The sequence below is a fragment of the Anthonomus grandis genome, chromosome 3 (assembly GCF_022605725.1).
Source record: "Anthonomus grandis grandis chromosome 3, icAntGran1.3, whole genome shotgun sequence".
NCBI lineage: Eukaryota > Metazoa > Arthropoda > Insecta > Coleoptera > Curculionidae > Anthonomus > Anthonomus grandis.
Genome location: NC_065548.1, coordinates 22501610 through 22522812, shown reverse-complemented (window position 1 = coordinate 22522812; position 21203 = coordinate 22501610). Strand labels below are relative to the sequence as shown.

The window sequence follows — 21203 nt, the reverse complement described above, 5'->3', positions numbered from 1 at the left end:
AAATTTTCATCAAGCCACTCTCGAACTACCAAAGTGTAGTGCGCGGGAGCTCCATCCTGCTGAAAATATATATTATTTTCATTCAATAATATAGCACCATGTTGATCTACTTGATTTTCCATAGATTGGATGATGGAAGGGCATTTTCTAAAAGGTTTAAATAAATTTCGCCAGTCAAATTTTCTTCCAAAAAAAATGGACCGACTATTTCATTCCCATAAATTCCTGCCCAAACATTACTTTTTTGAGGATATTGGGTATGGCCTTCACGAAAACATGCGGATTTTCATTATCCCAGTATCTACAGTTATGTCTGTTCACCAGGCCATTTAAAAAAAATTCAACAATTCGTCACTGAAGCAAATGTTCTTCAATAAATGGGGATCGTCGTCAATTCGCTGGCACATCACTTCACAAAATTGAATTCTTCTTGTTAGTTTTGCGGCCTGTGGCATAGACAAAGTTGGATCGATAGCAAATTGTCCTAGTACTTCAACTTGGCATGCTTCATCTACAACTCTATTTTCATATTTTTTCTTATTGCAAATCGATCCCGTCTCTTCAAATTTTCGTATCAATTCTAATACGTATTTATGGCTCATGTTTTTATCTTGATACCTTTCATTAAATGCTCTCGCGGTTCTGCGAGCACACCGATCTTGAGCTCCATAAAGGAAAAATATTTCTATTCTTTCGGCTAGCGTATACACCATCTTATTAACTCACTGTTTTAACTAAAATTAAAAAATTGCACGCGTCAAACTGACAGTTTGAACAATAATAAATCACCTGCTTTTTAAACGCCTTAAAAATGTAAGGTATTGCAGTGTTTTTTTGTACCTATTAGGTAGGTTTCGCAAAAAATATAGGTGAAATAAATACACCTACAAAGTTATAAGACTGCCAAGATTTTTGCAAAAAATTTGAAGACACTATTTTTTCTCGCTAATAACGGTACACATTCTTTACTTAAAAAAATAAATAATTTGGTTGAACTAAATGTACTGTTTGTTACCACACATTTTAACTTCTAAATAGCTTGTTTTTTTTTGATGATCCATTATAAAAAATGTAAGAATTTTAAAATGATGTAGGTACCACACTAAAAGTATTCATTTAAAATACCAAAGTTTGGCGTAAATAAGATATTCATTATTTCTAGAGATTTTCGCTAACTATTTGCTTACAAATTTATCGATTTCATTTTTTTGGTACCGTTGAATAGAGAATTTTACGCTGCTTACTATGATGTATCACACGATGGGGGTTCCCATTTGACATATTAAAGTGAGGTTAGCTGGAGGTGAGGACATTGACAGAACTTAAGTAAATGCATAATTAAACGTCCCCCTGTATATCTAATTAGACGTGTTTTTTTTTTTTTTTTTTTTTTTTTTTTTTAAGAAAGTTGTTAAAAGGGTGGATCGTTTTGAAATGAATGCACTGTATAGGTATGCATTTTGGAGTTTTTAAATGTATTCCCCTCAGAATTCCCTAATCATGGATTGCAATGAATAAGCTGTGATAGGACCAGCGAATAACACAGCAGAATTTTTGTTTTTCTATTTAAAAGTCGCGATGTGGATAAATATTTTTAAGATTAAAAAATCCTTTTTGAATACAAGCATTTACATGTGGTGCGAATCACAGCTCACTATCAAGTATGGATTAGATTTAAATCTAAATTTCTGTAGTACTCCACACATTTTATTGGATAAAAATTACGTCCTTATAATTTTATAAAAATATTCTTTAATGGCTACCTTTCCTCCAGACACCATAAATGCTGATTTTTTAGAATTTAATTGTAAGTAATGATTTTTTGAAAACGTGTAATTATTAGCAGCGTCATAATTAATAGTAGCCACTGCTGGGGAATTTTCACCTGGTTCAAATGATAGATTTATTTCAGTATTATCAGCATGATAGTGCTTCTTTTAACAAAAGGGATGGTCCAAAGATGAAGCCTGGGTCCTGCCAGAAAAGATTCTTGAAAAAGCAGAATCTATTCCATTATAAGAAATAGCCTGGTATTTATCTTTAAGATAATCAGCAATCAATGCGCGCGCATGCTTCCTCCTCTAAACCAACAAAAGGTTGGTTTTGATTTTTGTATTAAGCATAAGGTTAATTCTCGCTTTTTTTAGATTGAAGGAAAAACAGAATTTTCAAATACAGACACAAATTGACATGAGATGACTTGGGTACTATAAGGTAGTAGAAAAAACAGGCATAACCGAATGTTGAGTTTAATAATTTAATTATCGCCCATTGCTGTAGATTTAATATCACTGATAATTTTTATATTAACTTTAAGTATTTTTATTTAAATTAATTTTTGAAAGAGAGTTAATAAAAAACTGATTTATTTTGATGATTTGTTTTTTCAACAAACTGTTTATACTCAGTCTAAAGTATCACAAAAAAAATATAACAAAATCATAATTTTTCATTGTAATTGGGTAAATCATACTAGAAAAAAAACTGTATAAGATACAGATTGTAATTTATAATCGGACTAATATTAAAAAAAAAGCAAAAAAAATTCAGTTTTCATTTTCATGTTTTTCTTTATTATAATTAGGTAAACTACGCGAAAATATCATAGGATAAAAGAAATAATTTAGAAATAAAATAATGACAAAGAAATTAGTGAAAAAGTTCAATATTTATTTCTAGATCTCCATCTCAAAAGTTTCATAAAGAGTTAAAAAAGTAATAAAATTATGTTTTTTTATTATAATTAGATACACGACTTAAAAAAAAACTAACAAGATCAGTGCTAGTAATATAAATATAAAATAATGAAACAAAAAAAAAAAAAATTACAAGGTTTAATTTTCATATCGCAGTTTTAAGTATTTAAGGAAATGATAGAAAGATGTTGTTTTTAAATCCTAGTTGGTTAAACTTTGCTAGAAGAACCTGACTTTAAAATATAAGATTTATATAGATAGTAATTTAGAATAGAAATGGTTAAAACAGAAAAGCAGTAAAAATTTTAACTTTACCATTTTCTCAAGGTACTGCAATAATATATTGGTATTGCTATTGAATAACTACGCTGGAAAATAACAATTGGTAAAAACAGTCTTATAAGAAATATCTAGCGAAAAAGTTTAATTTAAATTTTTATATCATGTCACATACTTCTTATGTATGTACTTACGAATTTGTTTATTTTTTATAAAAATTATGAGAAGATTGGCTGATTGATGGGCTAAGTTTTAACCATATGAGCTCAAATTACTTATTTTTTTATTGCAAAAATTCAAAAAAAAACTTAAAGGGTTTAATAATTATTCTATTGAATATGTCCTTCGAAAGTTCAAGGATCTTTACAAGGGAAAGTTTTACTTATTTAACCTTTTAGCAAACTTTTTAATGTAAGAATCATGCTGTACTTTAAATAAAAAAAAGATAAAAGTTGCCTTTTCCTAAAAGATTATTAATGTGAGTTTGACCAAAGAGATATATCAAGAGAAAACCTATGAACAGACGAAAACCAAGGTTCTAAGGCTAAAACTGCAAAAATACATGCTCTGGTTTATAAAAATTCAATATCGGGAGAGAAATTATCATATAGTATGCCACCTTATTCAGGCGATTTCTAATTTTTACTAAAGAATGTAAGGAAACAAAAAAATAGAAATTCTTTTTTATTATTGCAATGATAATATAAATAAAAGTCTATAAGCAATGCAAGCTTTATTTAGAAGTGGGCTTATATAAATTTATAAAAAGGAATACGCGGAAACGTTATGGTTAAATAGAAACGCATAGTAATTACGTTAAATCACAACACTTTATTAGAGCTTTAAACTCCACACAGATTGTACTAGCGATAATATTATTGAGAAACATTAAAATGTTTATATACATTCGTGTTATTGAGTTTACTCTCGTTATTGCTTTAAACCATAATTTTGCAATCGATATAAAATTAAATAGAACATTTAATGAACGTAGAATTTAATAATTTGGATGATAATAATTTTCAAAAACAAGCCACTTTTGAGCACGTTACGGAATTTATAATAATTATGTTTCTGTTTTAACATATCTACGATTGAGTTATTAAAAAGGCTATTTAGAATAAAAGTGGATTAAGCTTTTGTTATTGACAGGTTTAGAGCCGCATATTAAGAACTTAATTATGTTTTTATATTGAAATTTAATTTGCATTAAAATAAACCAACTACGAAATGTAAAACGACAATTAAATATTATATTTGTAACTCTAACCTTTTATTAATAGAAAATTTAATTCTAGGAGAATCTGTTTTTTTATTCTAGTAAACGTATTCCATAAACATATTTTTTATTTAGTGAGTAACGAAAAAAATTATGTGTTATTGATAGTCTTGTTAACTATAGTTTAAAAATAAAAGTTTTAGTTTAGTATAGGCTTTATTGAAGATTATTTGATAGATAGAAGTCAGGTGTTTTTTTTTCAGTGGCGATTTTTAGAGCAGAGGTCTGTACATCAAGAAGTGCCCTAGGAATATATATAGAGTGCATTCGTTTTCTAATATAAGTTAGTGGTATAACCTCTGCGCTTGTTATCCTATATACAGAAGACAGCAGTTTTATAGTTGAAACTACTATCCTGCAAGAAAATAAGGAACTCTTAGAGGAATACACAGAGCGTGAAAACGGTCAGTGGACGGATAATCGCCAATCTAAACAAAATCAAAAATATGATTTTCACTATAAGACACCACCATCCCAGTCCAGAGACTATTACATTTTTAGGCATAAACCCTTATCAAAAATTGACTTTTAACAAGCATGTCGGTATTATAATATGTAAAGAGCCTGCATCCGGAATAGAACTATTGCGAAATTTGGCGCAATCTGTAGCGAGATCATTCTCTGGGGTACTCTATAGCTGTGTATGGACTTCTTGTCTGAGGCCAAGTACTTGTCTTTTAGTGGAAAGCAGTTAAAGTCTTCGATTGCGCGGATTTCAGAAATGATGCTTAACATTTTTTTCAGAAGTTCAGGATTTTGACAAGTTTAACTTAGAACTCATCTTATGAGCCTGTTGAATATTGATACATTAACTTAATTCGTTATTAAGGCAAGTTATGTATTGCACAGGGTACGGCACTGGCATGTGACACATTTTAACGCGCCACTGCGTGACACATGAATGAACGGAGGAGTTCTTCTTATGACTTTTATGTGTTTATTGATGTATGCAGTTTAGTAGCTATGGAGAATTGGCCAATAACTCAATCTGTGTTTGCCATAATTTCCTGGGGTTTCCTGGGATATTAATTTCCCGAAATGGAGACTTTGCCTGGCCAGCACGTTCTCCCGACTTAATAACTCCAGATTATTTCTTATGGGCGTACTTAAAGTCTAATAAATATCTAAACAACGCCCCGCGTACTGGATGAGCTAAAGAACGACATAGCTGAGGGGATAAGAATTGATGGAAGACGTCGTTATGAACCACTTCCGAGAAAATACTGAAGAACGAATAGCGTTGTGTGTATGTAGAATGTATGTCAAAAAAGAATAAACTATTAAGAACTTCATTCAATGAGTATAACTTTTCAGATTTTTACTCCTTTTTACAAAAAAATTTCTAATCACTACAGTGCAGTGAAAAACGTCACATTGCACTATCGTACCTTGTATTCCTCGAATCTAAGACTTCCTAGAATGCGACGCTATACCTTGCTCCACTTTCTTTAATAAGTTGTGAAGGGAAATTAGGGTTTTACCTATAATTACATTTAAAACTGTCTTAAAAGATTATCTTATACAAAACTGTTTTCGCAAATTTAAATGACTTCCTGAACTGTAAAGTCACAATAAATTATGCTAATTTGTAGTGTATTTTTTTGTAGGTTTTTCTTAAGTTTTATATAAAGTATGCTTTTTTAGTTATTAAGGCCTAATGATATTTTGTATCTCTTTAATTTAATATTCTAATTTGTTTTAAATTCTAATTACAAAACGTGTTAGTATACAGAAAAATATGCAATTAATTTCATTCAATTTAGTTATTTAAAGCTTTTATGATATGTAAAATAATTTTCTCTTAGTAATTTCTATAAAACATCCAAATAAAAAAATAGATGTTAACTTTTTTTTAAGGAGAATACTGACACCAAAGGACAAACCCTACAGTACTCAAGTATTACGAGTAGCGCTAGTGCTACGGTGTCTATGGATACATTTTTTCAAGTTCTGCAAGTTGTAATGTTTAAGAAAGACCTGCTTTGGAATTTAATCCCACAGACGTGCATTTCTCCTTTAAAAGGAGTCCCAATATAGGAACGTTCTAGGCGTCTTCGATATTTTGATATTTCTGAGTCTCTAGGATAAAATAATATAAGCCAGTTATGAAGAGCATATATCGTGATAGTATCAATAAAACAGAGATTACTTTTTTATGGGTCAAGCTGTCCAACCTTCCAGTTATCTCTGAATTTGTTATAAGAGGTATGGCTCTCTTCTGGATGGAATCAAGCAGCTTCAAATTGTGTTGCTTCATATGTAGGAGCACTCATGAGATGCACGAACCTGAGCCTTGTAAAGCGTTGAAAGCTGTTGCGGCGTAGACAGCATTTTCGTTTTAAAGAGACCAAAGTTTTTAGGAAGCCGATTTTGCTGTCCTTGCTATATGATCTTCAAACCTTGATACATAATAAACGAACTGACGGCCTAGCAGTTCACTTAACTTCTATAACAGCAGCCTTTTTTGTCAGTAGTCTTTGAGAGATGCATTAAATACAGAAAGGTTTGTACTTACCATACTTCAAAATTTTAATAACTGTGTGTAAATTGAACTACAAGTCTTGTCGAGAAGGTTATTAATATAAAACAGAAAAAGAGTGGGAGATAAGATACATCCCTGAAGGACATCGTTAATTTAAAATCTCTGCGAGGTGTGTTCAATAATGACAACTTGGATGGATCGGTTTTTAAAGAAGCTTCTAAGTCAAGTAAAGAGAGTTAGTGGCAATCCACAGTTTGTTTAAGAGTATCTTATGCCAGACCCTATCGAATGCCTTTAATATATCCCGAGCTTTTCCACGGGCTTCGCCATATTTGTCGATAGACTTGGTGCAACTATGACATAGGCCAACAGATCACCAGTAGACCTGTGTTTTTGAAAATTATACTGAGGGTCGCTAATGATGTTGGTGGACTTCGGTGGTCTCGATAGTATTGAAGCCTTTGATAACTTTTGCAGATCTTTGTGACGGAAAACTATCCCTGGCATCGAGAAAGTTGGTGACGTTTTTCCATAGGTCTATGTTACAGTTTGATGCACTTGAATATCTGACTCAGCAAGTCCTTTTTTTATTGTAGTTATTGCAATTAAACCATCTTCCTAGTCAATGGTGGCATGTTTGACCTACAAAAACCTTCTCTAAATGCTTTTCTTCAAACCAGTACGATCCTGATCCATTTAGGTAAATAAGACGTTTGCTCTTTACTTTCTCATTATATTTTTCTTCGCAGGTATAGATTGTCTGCTTGCACGTATTTCTCAAGGTAACAAAGTTGACACGATTGGCAGGACTTGGGTCTTGTCACCATGTGCAATAAGTAGCATTTTTGCTTATAACTCCCCTGGTGCAACGTCCATCAAAACACGGTTTGCTGTCTGAAGAGATATTTAAGTTGTTCATAATATAAGCCTCCATACCTAAATTAAATACCTCCTGCCAAAATTAAGAAGGATCATTGACTCTAAAACTGAAAAATGTCTTCAGATCGCTAACCTATAATGTGTAATAGTGAGTTTTCATTTCTAGTTCACATGTTGCAATTTTGAATTTGTGAATTTGTGGTGTGACGTTCCTAGTGGTGCATGTACGGTTTTGTACAAGTCAGAATCTGTCCCGAGAAGCAGATCCAGGAGGATAGCAAAGTCTATCTATCAGGAATTCTAGTTGGCTCCCGAATAAGCTACGTTAGGCCATGACTTATCGCAAAGCCCTCTGCTTGGCGCTTCTTCGACTAATTGACATTGTAAATATTAAATTCTCTCGAAATAAAAATTTCTGCACTAGGTTGGTTTGCTTACAGATTGTCGATGCTGACAGCAAGGTCGATGACGACTTCTGTAATGTGTAGCGCGTCTGTAATGGTCTGTATAGGAAGTCAAACCACCACTGACTTTAGGTACCGTTTTGGACTCGCCGTCTTTATTAGAAGCGGCATATCTTGGCAGCGAAAAAGCTTGGGAACTGGGGGTTCTGCTGTACCTAAATCGAGTGTAAAGGTTAAATCCTGGATACAACATATGAATCTTGCATTGTTGTTGCTTAAGTTAATTAAAGTAAGGTAAAAACAATAAAAGCATAAATTGTTGAAAATTCGACAGCATTGCTTAAACTGGAAACATTTCTTTTTTTAATTTTATATATAAAAACTTGATTTTGTTGCATTTTTTTTTGTTCAGAGTTTCTACGATCTGTTGCATTAGATTCTTTCACTGATTAAGCACTGATTGGTCTTAATGTTTTAATTTTTCTAAATTAGGTATAATTTCAATAAAAAATATTATTTTCATCAATCAAAGAATCGAAAATATAATTTTGTTTCAAGTAGTACTTATTTTTAATATTATACACAATTTCCTAAATGAAAGCACGTTAAAAGTTATCTTACTCTCAAAAACCTGACGAGGACGTAAATTAAACAATGTGCTAATAAGCGCAATGATTTGAAATAACGATAAATTACATAAAGATAAGGGAAAGGTTCCTAAAGGACTTTTTTGTTCTGGATAAAAAGCCGCTCGAAAAACCACCTTCTTATAACTTTAAAACATTTATGGGATCTACATAACTACAATAAATCTGCCCCTCACTAGTTATATATATATATATATATATATATATATATAGGGATTAAAAAAATGATTTAATAGAAGGTGCACTATTATTCATTATTTTGGTTCGTAATTTTATTTAAGGGTTTCTAGTCTTAATTTGAAATAAAACAAAGTGCATGTGAGCTATCTTTAAAATGTTGTATATTCGCTCGAGAGGCCTATCAATTATGTATAGAATATAACAACGTGCAAATATCCGCCATGGCTTTACTGTGTGGTGCGCACCTAAAATGTCCAATTTTCCATAATTCTGTAGCATTAGTTACGTTGAATTTGACCGATGGCATGGATAAGTTGGTTCTCTGTAATTTGTGGCTTATTTACTTAAACTTGCGACTTAAGAACTTTTCCACGAAAATGCCTATTAGCGTCAAATCGCACAATCTTGGCGGCCAGTATCCATCACCTTCACGTGACATTACTGAAATCACTGCGACGCAAAATACCCAATGTGACCAGCTGTGTGACACATAGCTACATCCAAAAGAAGTTAGTGATTATTAAGCTAGAGTGCTCGTTGTTGATGATAATCATCTGGCCCCGGCTGTTCTCAAAAAAAAAATGTAACTGTGACGCGGTCAGCCCAAAATCCACTCTAAATAGTGAATTTTTTGGAATGCATTGAATACTATTGGATCTGATGTAAATTAGTATCGTCACAAATTCAACAATTTTATTTGATGATATCCTATTTATTTAAAACTGTTCTTCAAAAGATGATTTTTTTTTTTGAAAATTAGGGTCAGTTTCTAATAGTTTTCATTTATCGAATAAATGGTAGAATTTATAATCGTTTATCTTTACCTCATGGAACAGTCGTATTGACTAACTCTACTTAAGACTGTGAATTTAAATAATAGTATAAATTTGTACCCTTAAAAATTAATGTTTTTTCTTCATATCGTTTTATGTTAAATACCAAAACTTGTTGGATATAGGTCAAAAAAACTACTTTAGACGACGAATACCTAAATAGGGTATAGAGGTCATATCCAGGATACAACATATGAACCTTGTTGGTTGGTCCAATTTGGTTGGTCGTTTAACCAACCAACCAAATTGGACAAACTTGGTTAAACAACCAAGGTTCATAGGTTGGATATGATTTAAATAAAAGAAAGTTCATAGGTTCATATACAACCTATTGGTTATTTGACAGTTGACTTTTGCCTCTGGTATAGATAAAGTGTAAGGTCTATTTGCAGATGTTGGTGCACGGCGTTAATATTTGTGTCAGATCTCTTACAATACAGAAATCCATTTTTAATTCCTTTTTCTTATATATCTTGTAGACGTTTTGATCTCTATGGGATCATCCTCAGAACTCTAAAAGATCCATAAAAAACAATTAAAATCATTAAATTGAAAATTGCACCAGTTTTATATAATTAAAATTACATAATCTAATTGGCAACATAAATGTGAACAAGACAATTAAAAAATTAGAAAAAAAAAATTATAAAAATTGATAAGAAGACTAGCTTGCTTGAAACGATTATCTTACAGCTTTTGACAAAACTCATCTCCCAACATAGATGGTTATAACAAAAAAAAAATAATAAAAACTCTAGAGCGCGGAGGGTCTATGAATTTCTAGAATTAATTATGATGTTATAGTTATTAATAAGAACGAAGACGACGTACAATACAGTGTGGTGACTTTAACTGGAATAAATTCAGTTTAAACTAATCAAAATTTATCTCGCAAAATTCCTGAGACCCGTCGATTTTTGTTTTTTTTTTCACATTTCAAGATAGTTTTTGTATTTTTTCACCTACAGCGAAGGTTCAAATTAACCTCAACTTTTTTTTTTCAAATAGAAAGCCACGTTTTTTAAACTCTCATTGAAAAGAGCCCTTTTTCTTGATTAAATTGCCCTATTTACTTTTGTGATTATCTAAAGGAGAAATACGAAAAAAAACACCATTAAATTATTAAAATTTCCGTTTAATGTATAAGATGCTCAAAATGAGCACCATTTACCTGTTGGCAAAGCCCAAGACGAGAATAAAATTCGTTTCTGACATTTTCTAGCACTAGCACTGGAGATATTTGTCGGATTTCTTGCCTAATACGTTCTTTGAGTTCGTCTAGGTTTCCTGGTTTGCTCATATAAATTTGACTTTTCAAATGTCCTCACAGAAAAAAATCAAGTAGGGTAAGATCGGGAGAACGTGCCGGCCACTCGATTGCACCCCTTCTACCAATCCATCTGTTTGGAAAATTGTCATCTAAATATTGGCATACATTATGGGCATAATATGGGGAGCACCATCTTGTTGCATCCAGATTCTTTCATCATACAAATCTGGATCGAACTGACTCGGATATAAGGCACGTAAGACTGGAACTAGTTCATGTTCAAGAAATTTTAGATATCTTTCCCCAGTTAAAGTATCATTGAAGAATATGGGCCCTATAACTTGCCTGCCAATTATGCCAGCCCAAACATTAGTTTTCTGGGGATATTGTGTATTAGTTTCCCTTGCCCAGTGTGGGTTCTCGTCAGACCAGTAGCGACAGTTCTGCTTATTAACATGGCCATTTAGGGTGAATGTAGCCTCATCAGAAAAAAGGATCCACTCCGAAGATATGCGATTTTCGTCAATGGCGTTCATCATTAATTCACAGAACTGAACTCTGCGATCTGGATCGTCTTCCAATAACTCTTGAACGGGTTGCATTTTATAAGGTCGTTTGTTTGCATTTTTTAAATTTTTTAGCACAGATTTATGATGAATAGAGTTTTCGCGAGCTACTCTTCTTGCTGCAGTTACCGGATTTTCGTCCATCGCTAACAACACATTTAATTGGGCGTTTTCATCGATTTTAGAAGACCTTTGTCTTGAAACATCCCTCACGTGCCCAACTTCTCGAAATCTGCTTTCGATTTTACTAACCGTACCTTGGTTAATAGGTGGCAAATCTGGATTTTTCTGCCTGAATAAGTGGACAACCTCTAGCTGAGTACGACTTCTGTCCCCATAACCAATCATCATTAAGATTTCAATCTTGTGGGATTCAGATAAATAAGGCATTTTTTCAATATAACTTATTTACTTAGAACATTGAAAGGCTAGAAGTAGCATGCCGTGGAACTATGGGCAGGTTTGTTTGCTTGCAACATCTCTGATGCAATGATGCCAAATGCTTATAGAGAAATGGCAAAAATCACTTTATAATATCATAAAAATTTCCAGTTGTTTCCGAAGGCACAAAACAATACTACTGCTCCCCTTTAATAAAATATCAAGCATTTTTTTTTAAATAAATTTGATAAGATACCCTATATCGAAGTCAATATACGTTAAATAAATGAAAATAAAGTACGAAGAAACGAGAAAACGGTAATGGCATCGCAACGCCGCTCGATCGCATTGTTGATGTCACCGATACAAGCACTCTTTACCAGTGACGTCGTCAACAAATATTTACCTGATAAATTTTTATTATTTATTAAAGAGTTTGAGTATAAGTAATATTACCATTTATGAGCTATTTATGTTTTTTTTTAACGGACTTCATTAGAGGAAGGTCCTAATAAAAGACAGCATTTTTGTCGAAGCATTTTTATGGAAATTAAGTATTTTATTAATATAATATTATAGATTTCTTAATAAATCATGTTTTAAGACACAAATTTTTAATATTTTGCAAAATTTTATTGTTACTGTTATATTGGACAAAACTCAGTTTTACATCACTTATATCACATAATATATACTTCTATGGTGCTGACTTTTTCAAAGGGACAATATTGCTTCAGCGGAAAAAGTTAAAACTACAAGGATGTTCAAATTGTGAAGGAGTTGCAGGTTTTTTGTAGGTTATAAGATTTTTATTATGAGTATTTAGCCTGTATAATGGTTTTGAAACATTTAATAGTGACCTATATAATACCTAATACCAATTATTATATCATATTAATTTATACTAAAAAACAAAGCTTACCTAAGAATAAAGACTATGTACAATAGATTAGAATATAGTTTATTAGTAGTAATATACAAACAAGTACTTTTACAAGTCAAATAAAATATGTAGTATGTTGGGCTTTTTCGAAAATCATGTTATTATTTCTTAAGTATTTTAATAATGACTTGAGATCTAATTCAATTTCTTTGGCGCAAATTTGTTTGTTGCAATCGTCGAATTTTAATTTTCTTAATTTTTTTTTCTATAATTTGGTGACAAGTGATTTAGCTTTTGAAACGGTGGAATCATCAGTGCTTAGGTCCTCAGGATATCATTTTGATTTTACCCTAAAATAATATACATAAAAATATAGTATTACCAAAATTAAAAAAATTTATTATGATAATCCAATTGATAAATAAAATGTATGTTATTATAAAGAATCTTTGTAATATCATACATTTAATTAATTGCATTTAATTAAACAAATATAACACAATAAAATACTATATCACTTTTAAATAAGATATATAGAATAGGATAATACATGGCAAAATACTAGTAGTCTATTTTGAGTGTATTTTTACCTTTTCTTTGGCAGAGTCAGGGAATGTGTAGCAATAGTATTAAACAAAAACGGCTTGGATGAGAAATAGTAATTGTTGAACTAGACCCCACGGTTACTGAAGAACTATTAATCTCAGATGCAGTTATTGTTGCTGATGAATGATCAGATCTGTAATTATACAAAATTTGGTGTATCAAAAATATTAATCTATTTTAATTATCCATACTTGTCTATATTAGCTTCACTCTTTGTACTATATACCATTTTGGAAGCTAAAGAAGTTTTTGCACTCTTCAGGAAAGCTACCCCTGCAGCTTTGAAGGATAAGTCACTTGGTAAATTAACTGAATTATCCGCTGCTGTGTTTTTAACCAGTGTATCAGAAATCCTAGTAAAAAAATAGTTTTACACACTTACCTAATTTAATTAGTATTAGTTATAAATAAAGCTTATATGAGTAACACTAATACTTTTTGTGACGATTTTTTTCTTCTAGAAAAATATATTTAAAAAAAATTATCTTTGAGGTAGAGCTGATTTTTTTTAATAAAGTCTGGCTACTGATAATATTAGCTTCCTTATATAAGAAATCACTTCTACTCTACTCTTCTTAGTAATTTCATCTATCTACCTAATGTCTACAAAACATAACTATACATAAATATTAAAAAAACATAACTATATATAGATAGGTACATTATGCTAGATAGGTATTATGCCTTCTTTCTGCCAAAACAACTAAAAAAACATAAAATCCTGTAATAAAACCAAGGAAAAAATTCTACTTTTATATTTTTTATAGCCTAATTATAGATGAATATGTCCAAAAAAATATTTAGATTTAAAAATATAAATATTTTGGCATTTTACGCACACTTTCACATTCAAGTTTTTATTAGGTTTATATCTATTAGATCCCCTATTCTACGCTTATGATGATGGTAACCCCATGATGTGATGTTATGAAAGTATCGGTACTTACTTGTAAAAAGATCGGCTTGAATCACCTTTTTATCATGATACGGCACAAACGACACAAGTTTTTGCCATCCTAGCAATTTAAAAAAAAACAATAAAATGTGGCCTTTTTCCTTTTTAAACCAAAAATGAAAGAAAATACACGAATCCCGAAAGTAAACAAAAAGCCGTTTGACACTACGCGTATGGCTCAGGCGCTTAAGCTCCGGTGTTGTCGCTTCAAATTTTTTAGAAGCAGTTTTAGGGATAAGAATGTTAATAATTTTGTTTATTTTTTGCTTAAGGATATTATATTTATTCTTAAAATAGGTTAATTGTAGTATTTATACTTTTTATTTTAAATTTTCTTATAAATACAACACAAATAAGTTAATTTAACGTTATGATGGTTGTTAAAATATAGCTAAAAATTTCCTTCGTTGGAAATTTGCTTCGACTTGACAACAGAGAATCGGCAAATATGTTTGTAAACAAAACACCCCTCTTGCCCCTGTGCACATGTTGGACTCAAACAAAGTTGTTGTTTACTAATTCTAGCCTTTTAATGTTCTAAGCTTATTTAACAACTGGTTAAAATTCACTTTAACAGTGACACTACAACAATGTCAGGAAATGTCTCGATACCAATAAAATAAACAAACACGCCAAAAATTTACCAATACAAAATATTTCGAGACTTCTAATACTTTAATGATTTTTATTTTTTTTTTGTATTTCTCCTTTAGATAATCACAAAAGTAAATAGGGCAATTTAATTAAGAAAAAGGGCTCTTTTCAATGAGAGTTTAAAAAAAGTGGCTTTCCATTTGAAAAAAAAAAAGTTGGGGTTAATTTGGACCCCCCCTGTAGGTGAAAAAATACAAAAACTATCTTGAAATGTGAAAAAAAATGAACAAAAATCGACGGGTCTCAGGAATTTTTCCGAGATAAATTTTGATTAGTTTTAACTGAATTTATTCCAGTTAAAGTCACCACACTGTATATTTCCATACATTGTATATGCAGTTTATCATTTTAATAAAATCTTCCTGGTGTTATCTATTGTGATCCTTTGTTTTTTAATATTGGAATGTTTAGAAATTGCTGAGTGTAGTTTTTATATTTTAGTTAAGTTTTATAAGCAATTTTTCAAAATAATTCCCTTTATTCAATGTAATTTTATTTGTATAAAACTGGTTCAATGATTATTAATTCTATGATTTTATTCGTTTTTTATGTATATTTTAGAGTTCGGAGTATGATGCGTAGAGCTTGAAATATCGACAAAATATATAATTGATCGTCTGAAGTGGTTTTTTTGAGCTATATCCAATAAAAGCAAAAATTAAGCAAATCGATAAATAACGTTTTTTTATTAAACAGAAACATATCCATTCTTTCTCCAAAAGACTACACTAGATTCTCACCAAAAGTAAGATTCTGACTTGGAATCTTTACTTTTGTTTTGTTTTTTTTTTTATTAAAAATATTTTCTGGCTTTTTACATTTTTTCCACTTTTACAAAATTTTATTTTAGTTTCGAGATGTGTGAATATATATTCTACCAGTTTCGTATTTTGTTTTTAGGTTTCTTGGGTAAGACATCGAGACATACACCTCCTCACAGTTGGAAGGTACACATATACATCAGATCAGCGATTTGAAGCTATTCATACTCCACACACTGAAGAATGGACCTTACGAATAAGGTATCCTCAGAAAAAGGACTCTGGGATCTACGAGTGCCAAATTAGTACTACTCCACCCGTAGGAATTCCTGTATTTCTAACAATTGTTGGTAAGTTTAAAGTTAAAAAATAATGTATGGTTAAAGTAAAGAACTTTAAGCCTTATTAAAAAACGGTAAAATATTTATTTTATCCTAACTGTACGTTACCGTACATAATAAATCAAAGAAAAGTTTTTCAGCATCTGGTGTTTTATACGTCTTTTGCAAGCCCAGTCATAATTATATTTTGTTTTCTTCAGTAAAAGTTTTAATGAAGAATTGCCCGCGGAAAACCGAGTCGGCTTCTGTAGAACTTCGAAATGAGCAGCTTTTAAAATTAGGAACATTTTAAGGATTGTGTCAATAATTCTCCGTGGAAACATGCACTTTGCATAAACAAATAAAAACTCATTTTGTCAATTTGTATTTTATGCTAAATTCTTAAAACTAAAAATTTTTGATGACACTCCTACTTTTCTTAGTTTTTTATTTTTAGATTTTTAGATATGAGATAGTTAGTTGAAAATAGTTTCAAGGATAAACAGGTAAGATTGTTATTTAGCATAACCTCTGAGAGTATTAGTTAAAAATGATTCCTTTATAGGTAAATGTTTGTTTATAAAAAAAAATGTTAGTATAACTTTACGAAAATTAATTTCTCGTTCTTTACCAAACTTAAAATCGAAATAACTATCCGTTTAATTTAAGGAAACGAAATAAGCCTTCATCTTACCTCCCGAACTCCTTTTCAATTTATCATTCAATTTGCACCAGAGAAACTTATTAACGGTGAGTTCTGAAGTAGTTTTATACTTGGGCTATTACCACCTTAAGAAATTGTATATTTATTAACGTTTCATTAAACAGGGTTTTGAAAGTTTTAAAAAAAGTGAAAAACTAAACAACTTTAAATTATTCTTCAAATTTATAGTGGTTGTAAAATTTTACAGACGTTGAGTGATTGATTAAATACTGAAACAGATTAATGGATTTTGTACTAAGATCCTAATAAATTTGTATAACATTATCTCGTTAAGTTTTTTCTTGTAGGTGATTTCTAGTTTTTACCAAGGATTTACTTTCTTTGTAGCACCTTTGTGCAAAAACATCCAAATTGTAAAGGAAAATTACTTATTTTAACGCAACAATATGCACGGATAAATTTAAATTTGTGGCACATACCTCGATAGAAATCTTCGATCTGGTTGAAGTTCTTACTATTTGTGAAATAAAGCTCAGTGCATTAATTGTTAAAAAATTTACTTGAGGAACAACTTATTGCCTAGTAGTTATCGTAGTCGGTATAGTAAGTAGTTAAACTAAAATCTGACTTAAACAATTACCAAGGCATTTTCCATTATAGTTCAGAACTTTACAAGATGTTATGATAGAATTTAGGGTTTTCTTATTAAGTTTCTAGTTCTCTAATATTTTTAGAAAATGTGACAATGTATTAGATGTGAATAGGTAATATTTAAATAAACGTAAGGAAAGAACTCAACATCTTTATGCTGCGTCTTGTCTTTTTATTTAAACCCACTGGTTATATTATAGTTAATAGTTCACTCTCAGCCAAGTATTAAGGTCTAAAGAGCAATATATAAGATTATACCTTCAGATTATATTCTTCTGATGTGCACCTTTCTAGAAAATCTGCGTGTTTATTACCGCTCATCTGCAGACAATCTTATCCTATCTTTCAGTATATTTATATAATAGAGTTGTTATTAAGATATTTTTTTCTACTAGAGAAGCATTACCTTAGGTTTCGTTTATAACTATTTGAAGGATGATCCGAATCACTAAATAAATTATTGTCTAACATCCTTAACTTTTCCAGATATTTGTTAATCTAAAGTTACAATTCTCCTTCCAAAGGTAAATCAACTAGTTGGTTACAGTCAACTAAAATGTATTTATATAATTAAAATTCTACAAAAACCTATGAGTTTTCAATTCTCCAATTTTGTTTTTACTTAAAACATTTTACCAGAAAATTGTAGATTTTGTATTGTCACAGTTATGCTATTGCTCTGGCTAATGTAATAGACCACTACTAGACCGAGACTGGCTTACTCATAATACAAACAATCTTTATAAGATATTATTACGACCGTTTCAATATTTTAGAAGCGAAAGTCAATCCCACTTAAGGGATGAAATTGATATTAGAAAAAAAAATTAAATTAATAAAAAACTTAAACTTTTAAAATAACTAAACAAGAATAAATAGCAAAATAGAGCTACAAGACAATAGATAAATGCTACTGATACACAAATTTTAAGCAAATTTTAGTTTATTATGGGTTCATATATTAATTATATTAGTTTCCAACCCTTTACCTTGTCAAGATTCAGGATTCTTGTGTGACTTAAGAAAGGAGCAAATTTGGAATATTACATTTGCAGTTTTATCCCTAAAACAGTTTTACTAGAATTTTGACATCAGTTTATCCTAAAACATTCCTTGAGACTTCCTTGAAACGCCACTTTTTTAAAAATGTATGCATTTCATAAAATTATTCTGAGCCTCTTGTTTTTGACTTGATCATTATCGAAGGGATGACTTAAAGAAATTAAAAAAAAAAAACAATATTTTTCCATCAGACGTAGTAATTTCGCTTCCTGAAATTAATAGATACGAACCATTTCCAAACATAATAAACTGGAAAAATGTCGATCAGAAAGCTTTGATTGACGGATTAAGGAGGCAGAGTCAATAAGGTGCGTTTCATTGTTTGGCATTTTATTGTTCCATAACAACCTCATGAGCTGCGACTGTGAGAAGTAACTCGTGCGTACAAGTATTTCATTAAAAAGTCTTGTTTTGTATCTATATTCAAACAATAGTCCCCTAAGCAACTTTTAAAACACATATTTGATTGACCTATACTAAGATTAAGTTAGCTAGAAATATTTTTTCATAATTGGAGTTTTACTAGGACTGGTTTTAAGAGTTATAGTTGTAAAAGAGTTAAGTCTAATTTTTGCTTTGGGTATGTTTTATTTTTCAAATATAATAATGTATTCTATTATTTACGAATAAAAAATATATATTGCAAAGTAAACAAAAGAAGTCTCAGGAAACTACCTTGCAGCTTTTAAAAATAACTCTTCAAGGTACAGATATTACTTTTGAAAATTTACAAGCAGTTTAAATTTTTTGTGTTTTATTGCTTAAGTGAGATTTCATTAAAAACTGAGTAAAAATCTAAAACCATCAAAAATAAAATCCTCAATAAAATATTGTAATGTTTATAAGTTAAATGCCCACTTTAAGTTCTAAAACAAAAAACTTCTTTTCTTGCTCTTGTTTCGTGAAAGATAATCTTAATATAATTTATAATTTGTAATTTTCCTAATTTTATATAGTATTGTTTAGCAGCATAATGATTCATAAGCGGGATACCCTAAAAGTTATGTTATTCACCCACTTTCTAGGCATCCACTCGTTTCACGATCTTTTTCAGCTCTCGATCTCCGATTTGCATAAAGCATGAAACTACTACGAGGATAACTATCTACAATAGTGTCAAATGGGTAATTAAGTTATTTTTTCCTTTAAATCCCCGAGCGGCGATATTTTTTTTTCTTTTTTATTTTATTTATTTATTTATTTATTAAAACAAATACGTTACGAACTTAATAGGCCAAAACGGAAAGGAACATCTGTAAATTACAAAGTGTTTCAGGTGTACTTAGGTAAAAAATAACACACAATAAATCTACAGTAAAAAAGGTAAAATTATTTAAAAAACAGCATACGGCCAACTTCTTGATACATTTGTTCTATACAAACAAATCGGAAGCAAATAAGAATTTCGAAAATTTCGCTGAGGTATACAGAAAGGTACTTGAGATATTATATAACTCGAATCAATATGATAGTTAATTAGTTTATAGAAAAAAAACATATCTGCATGAGAGTATCGTGTTTGAATATAATATAATTGCTTTTTAAATGTAAGTTTCACTAAATTAGCATGTAAGTTAAATATGGCAGTATTTTTATAGTCTTAAAACTTTACAAAAATATTTTGCGTTATCTCCAACCTGATAGAGCCTGTTCAGATGAGGCGATTTACGTGCGTTCTCGAGATACTATAGCTGCTATTATTCCGTCCAAATACTCTCGCGCGTTTAATAACTCGCGCGTAAAACGCTTTCAATGAGCGGGACTCCCCTTCGCGCGTATACGGGCGAGATGCGCGCAGGTCGAGGTACCAGGGCCCCATAAGATGCGTCCAGTTCTCCAGTTCTACGCGCGTCTTTGTGGCGAGCTGACCTATTTGTGAAATGGATCGCGATAATTTTGACACCAAACTTTTCATTGGTGAAATTGAAAAAAGGCCAGCTGTATGGGATATGGAATCAGAGGAATATTCAAATAGGGTAGTAAAACGAAGAAACTGGGAAGAAATAGTTGAAATATTTTGTGGAGCTGATGACTCAGAAGAAAAGAAAAAAATTAGGTAAATAAAGAATAGTTTATTACATATTTAAGTAGTATATAAAATATAAAAAGCTATATCATTTTATCTTGCCAAGGAAGTTTCCCTTCAATAAAAAAATATTCAACAAATCTGTCTCTTGTATTCAGCGATCTCGCATTAGGCCTCACTGGCGTATTATTTAAATTAATCAAAGATGTTTTATACAAGAATTCATAAAGAGTTTCATACAAGTGTGGTCATATCTATAACCATCTCTTAACCTTACATAATTATAAAGGACACAGCAAGCTTTAATGATCTTTTCGGCAAACTCTATGTCTACATTTAAAGGTCTAGGTTTTATAATACGGATATGCTTGCCATCAATGGCACCAATACAGTTTGGAAAATTTGTGTATTTTTGAAATTTCCTCCCATTCAGTCTTCGTAGGTTCTCTCATTACTATATTTTGCAGTTTTTGCCAAATGACGTAACAGGTTTTTTGTGATATTTCGATAACTGTAGATTTTCCTTACCTATACGCATATTGCAGGTCCGGAAAATAGCATCCGGTAGCCAAATATCTGAAAAGAAAATAACGTTATTAATTTATTGCAAACTTATAATAAATATTTTTTGTTTGAATATTTTAATCATTTTATTGTTTACAGGTAATCTATTATAAAAGAAGTGGAAAGGGTTGCGTGATGGATTTTTAAGAGAGATGAAAAAG

General features: G+C 30.7%; 1 protein-coding gene across 1 annotated transcript in view; it reads left to right on the top strand.

The window, feature by feature from the left end:
- The window catches only part of LOC126734617 (zwei Ig domain protein zig-8), a 502147-nt gene that overhangs the window by 382134 nt on the left and 98810 nt on the right, over positions 1-21203 (top strand). The window contains exon 4 of the mRNA XM_050438315.1: positions 15895-16105. Coding sequence (XP_050294272.1) covers positions 15895-16105 — 211 coding nt within the window. The remainder of the gene's footprint in view (positions 1-15894; positions 16106-21203) is intronic.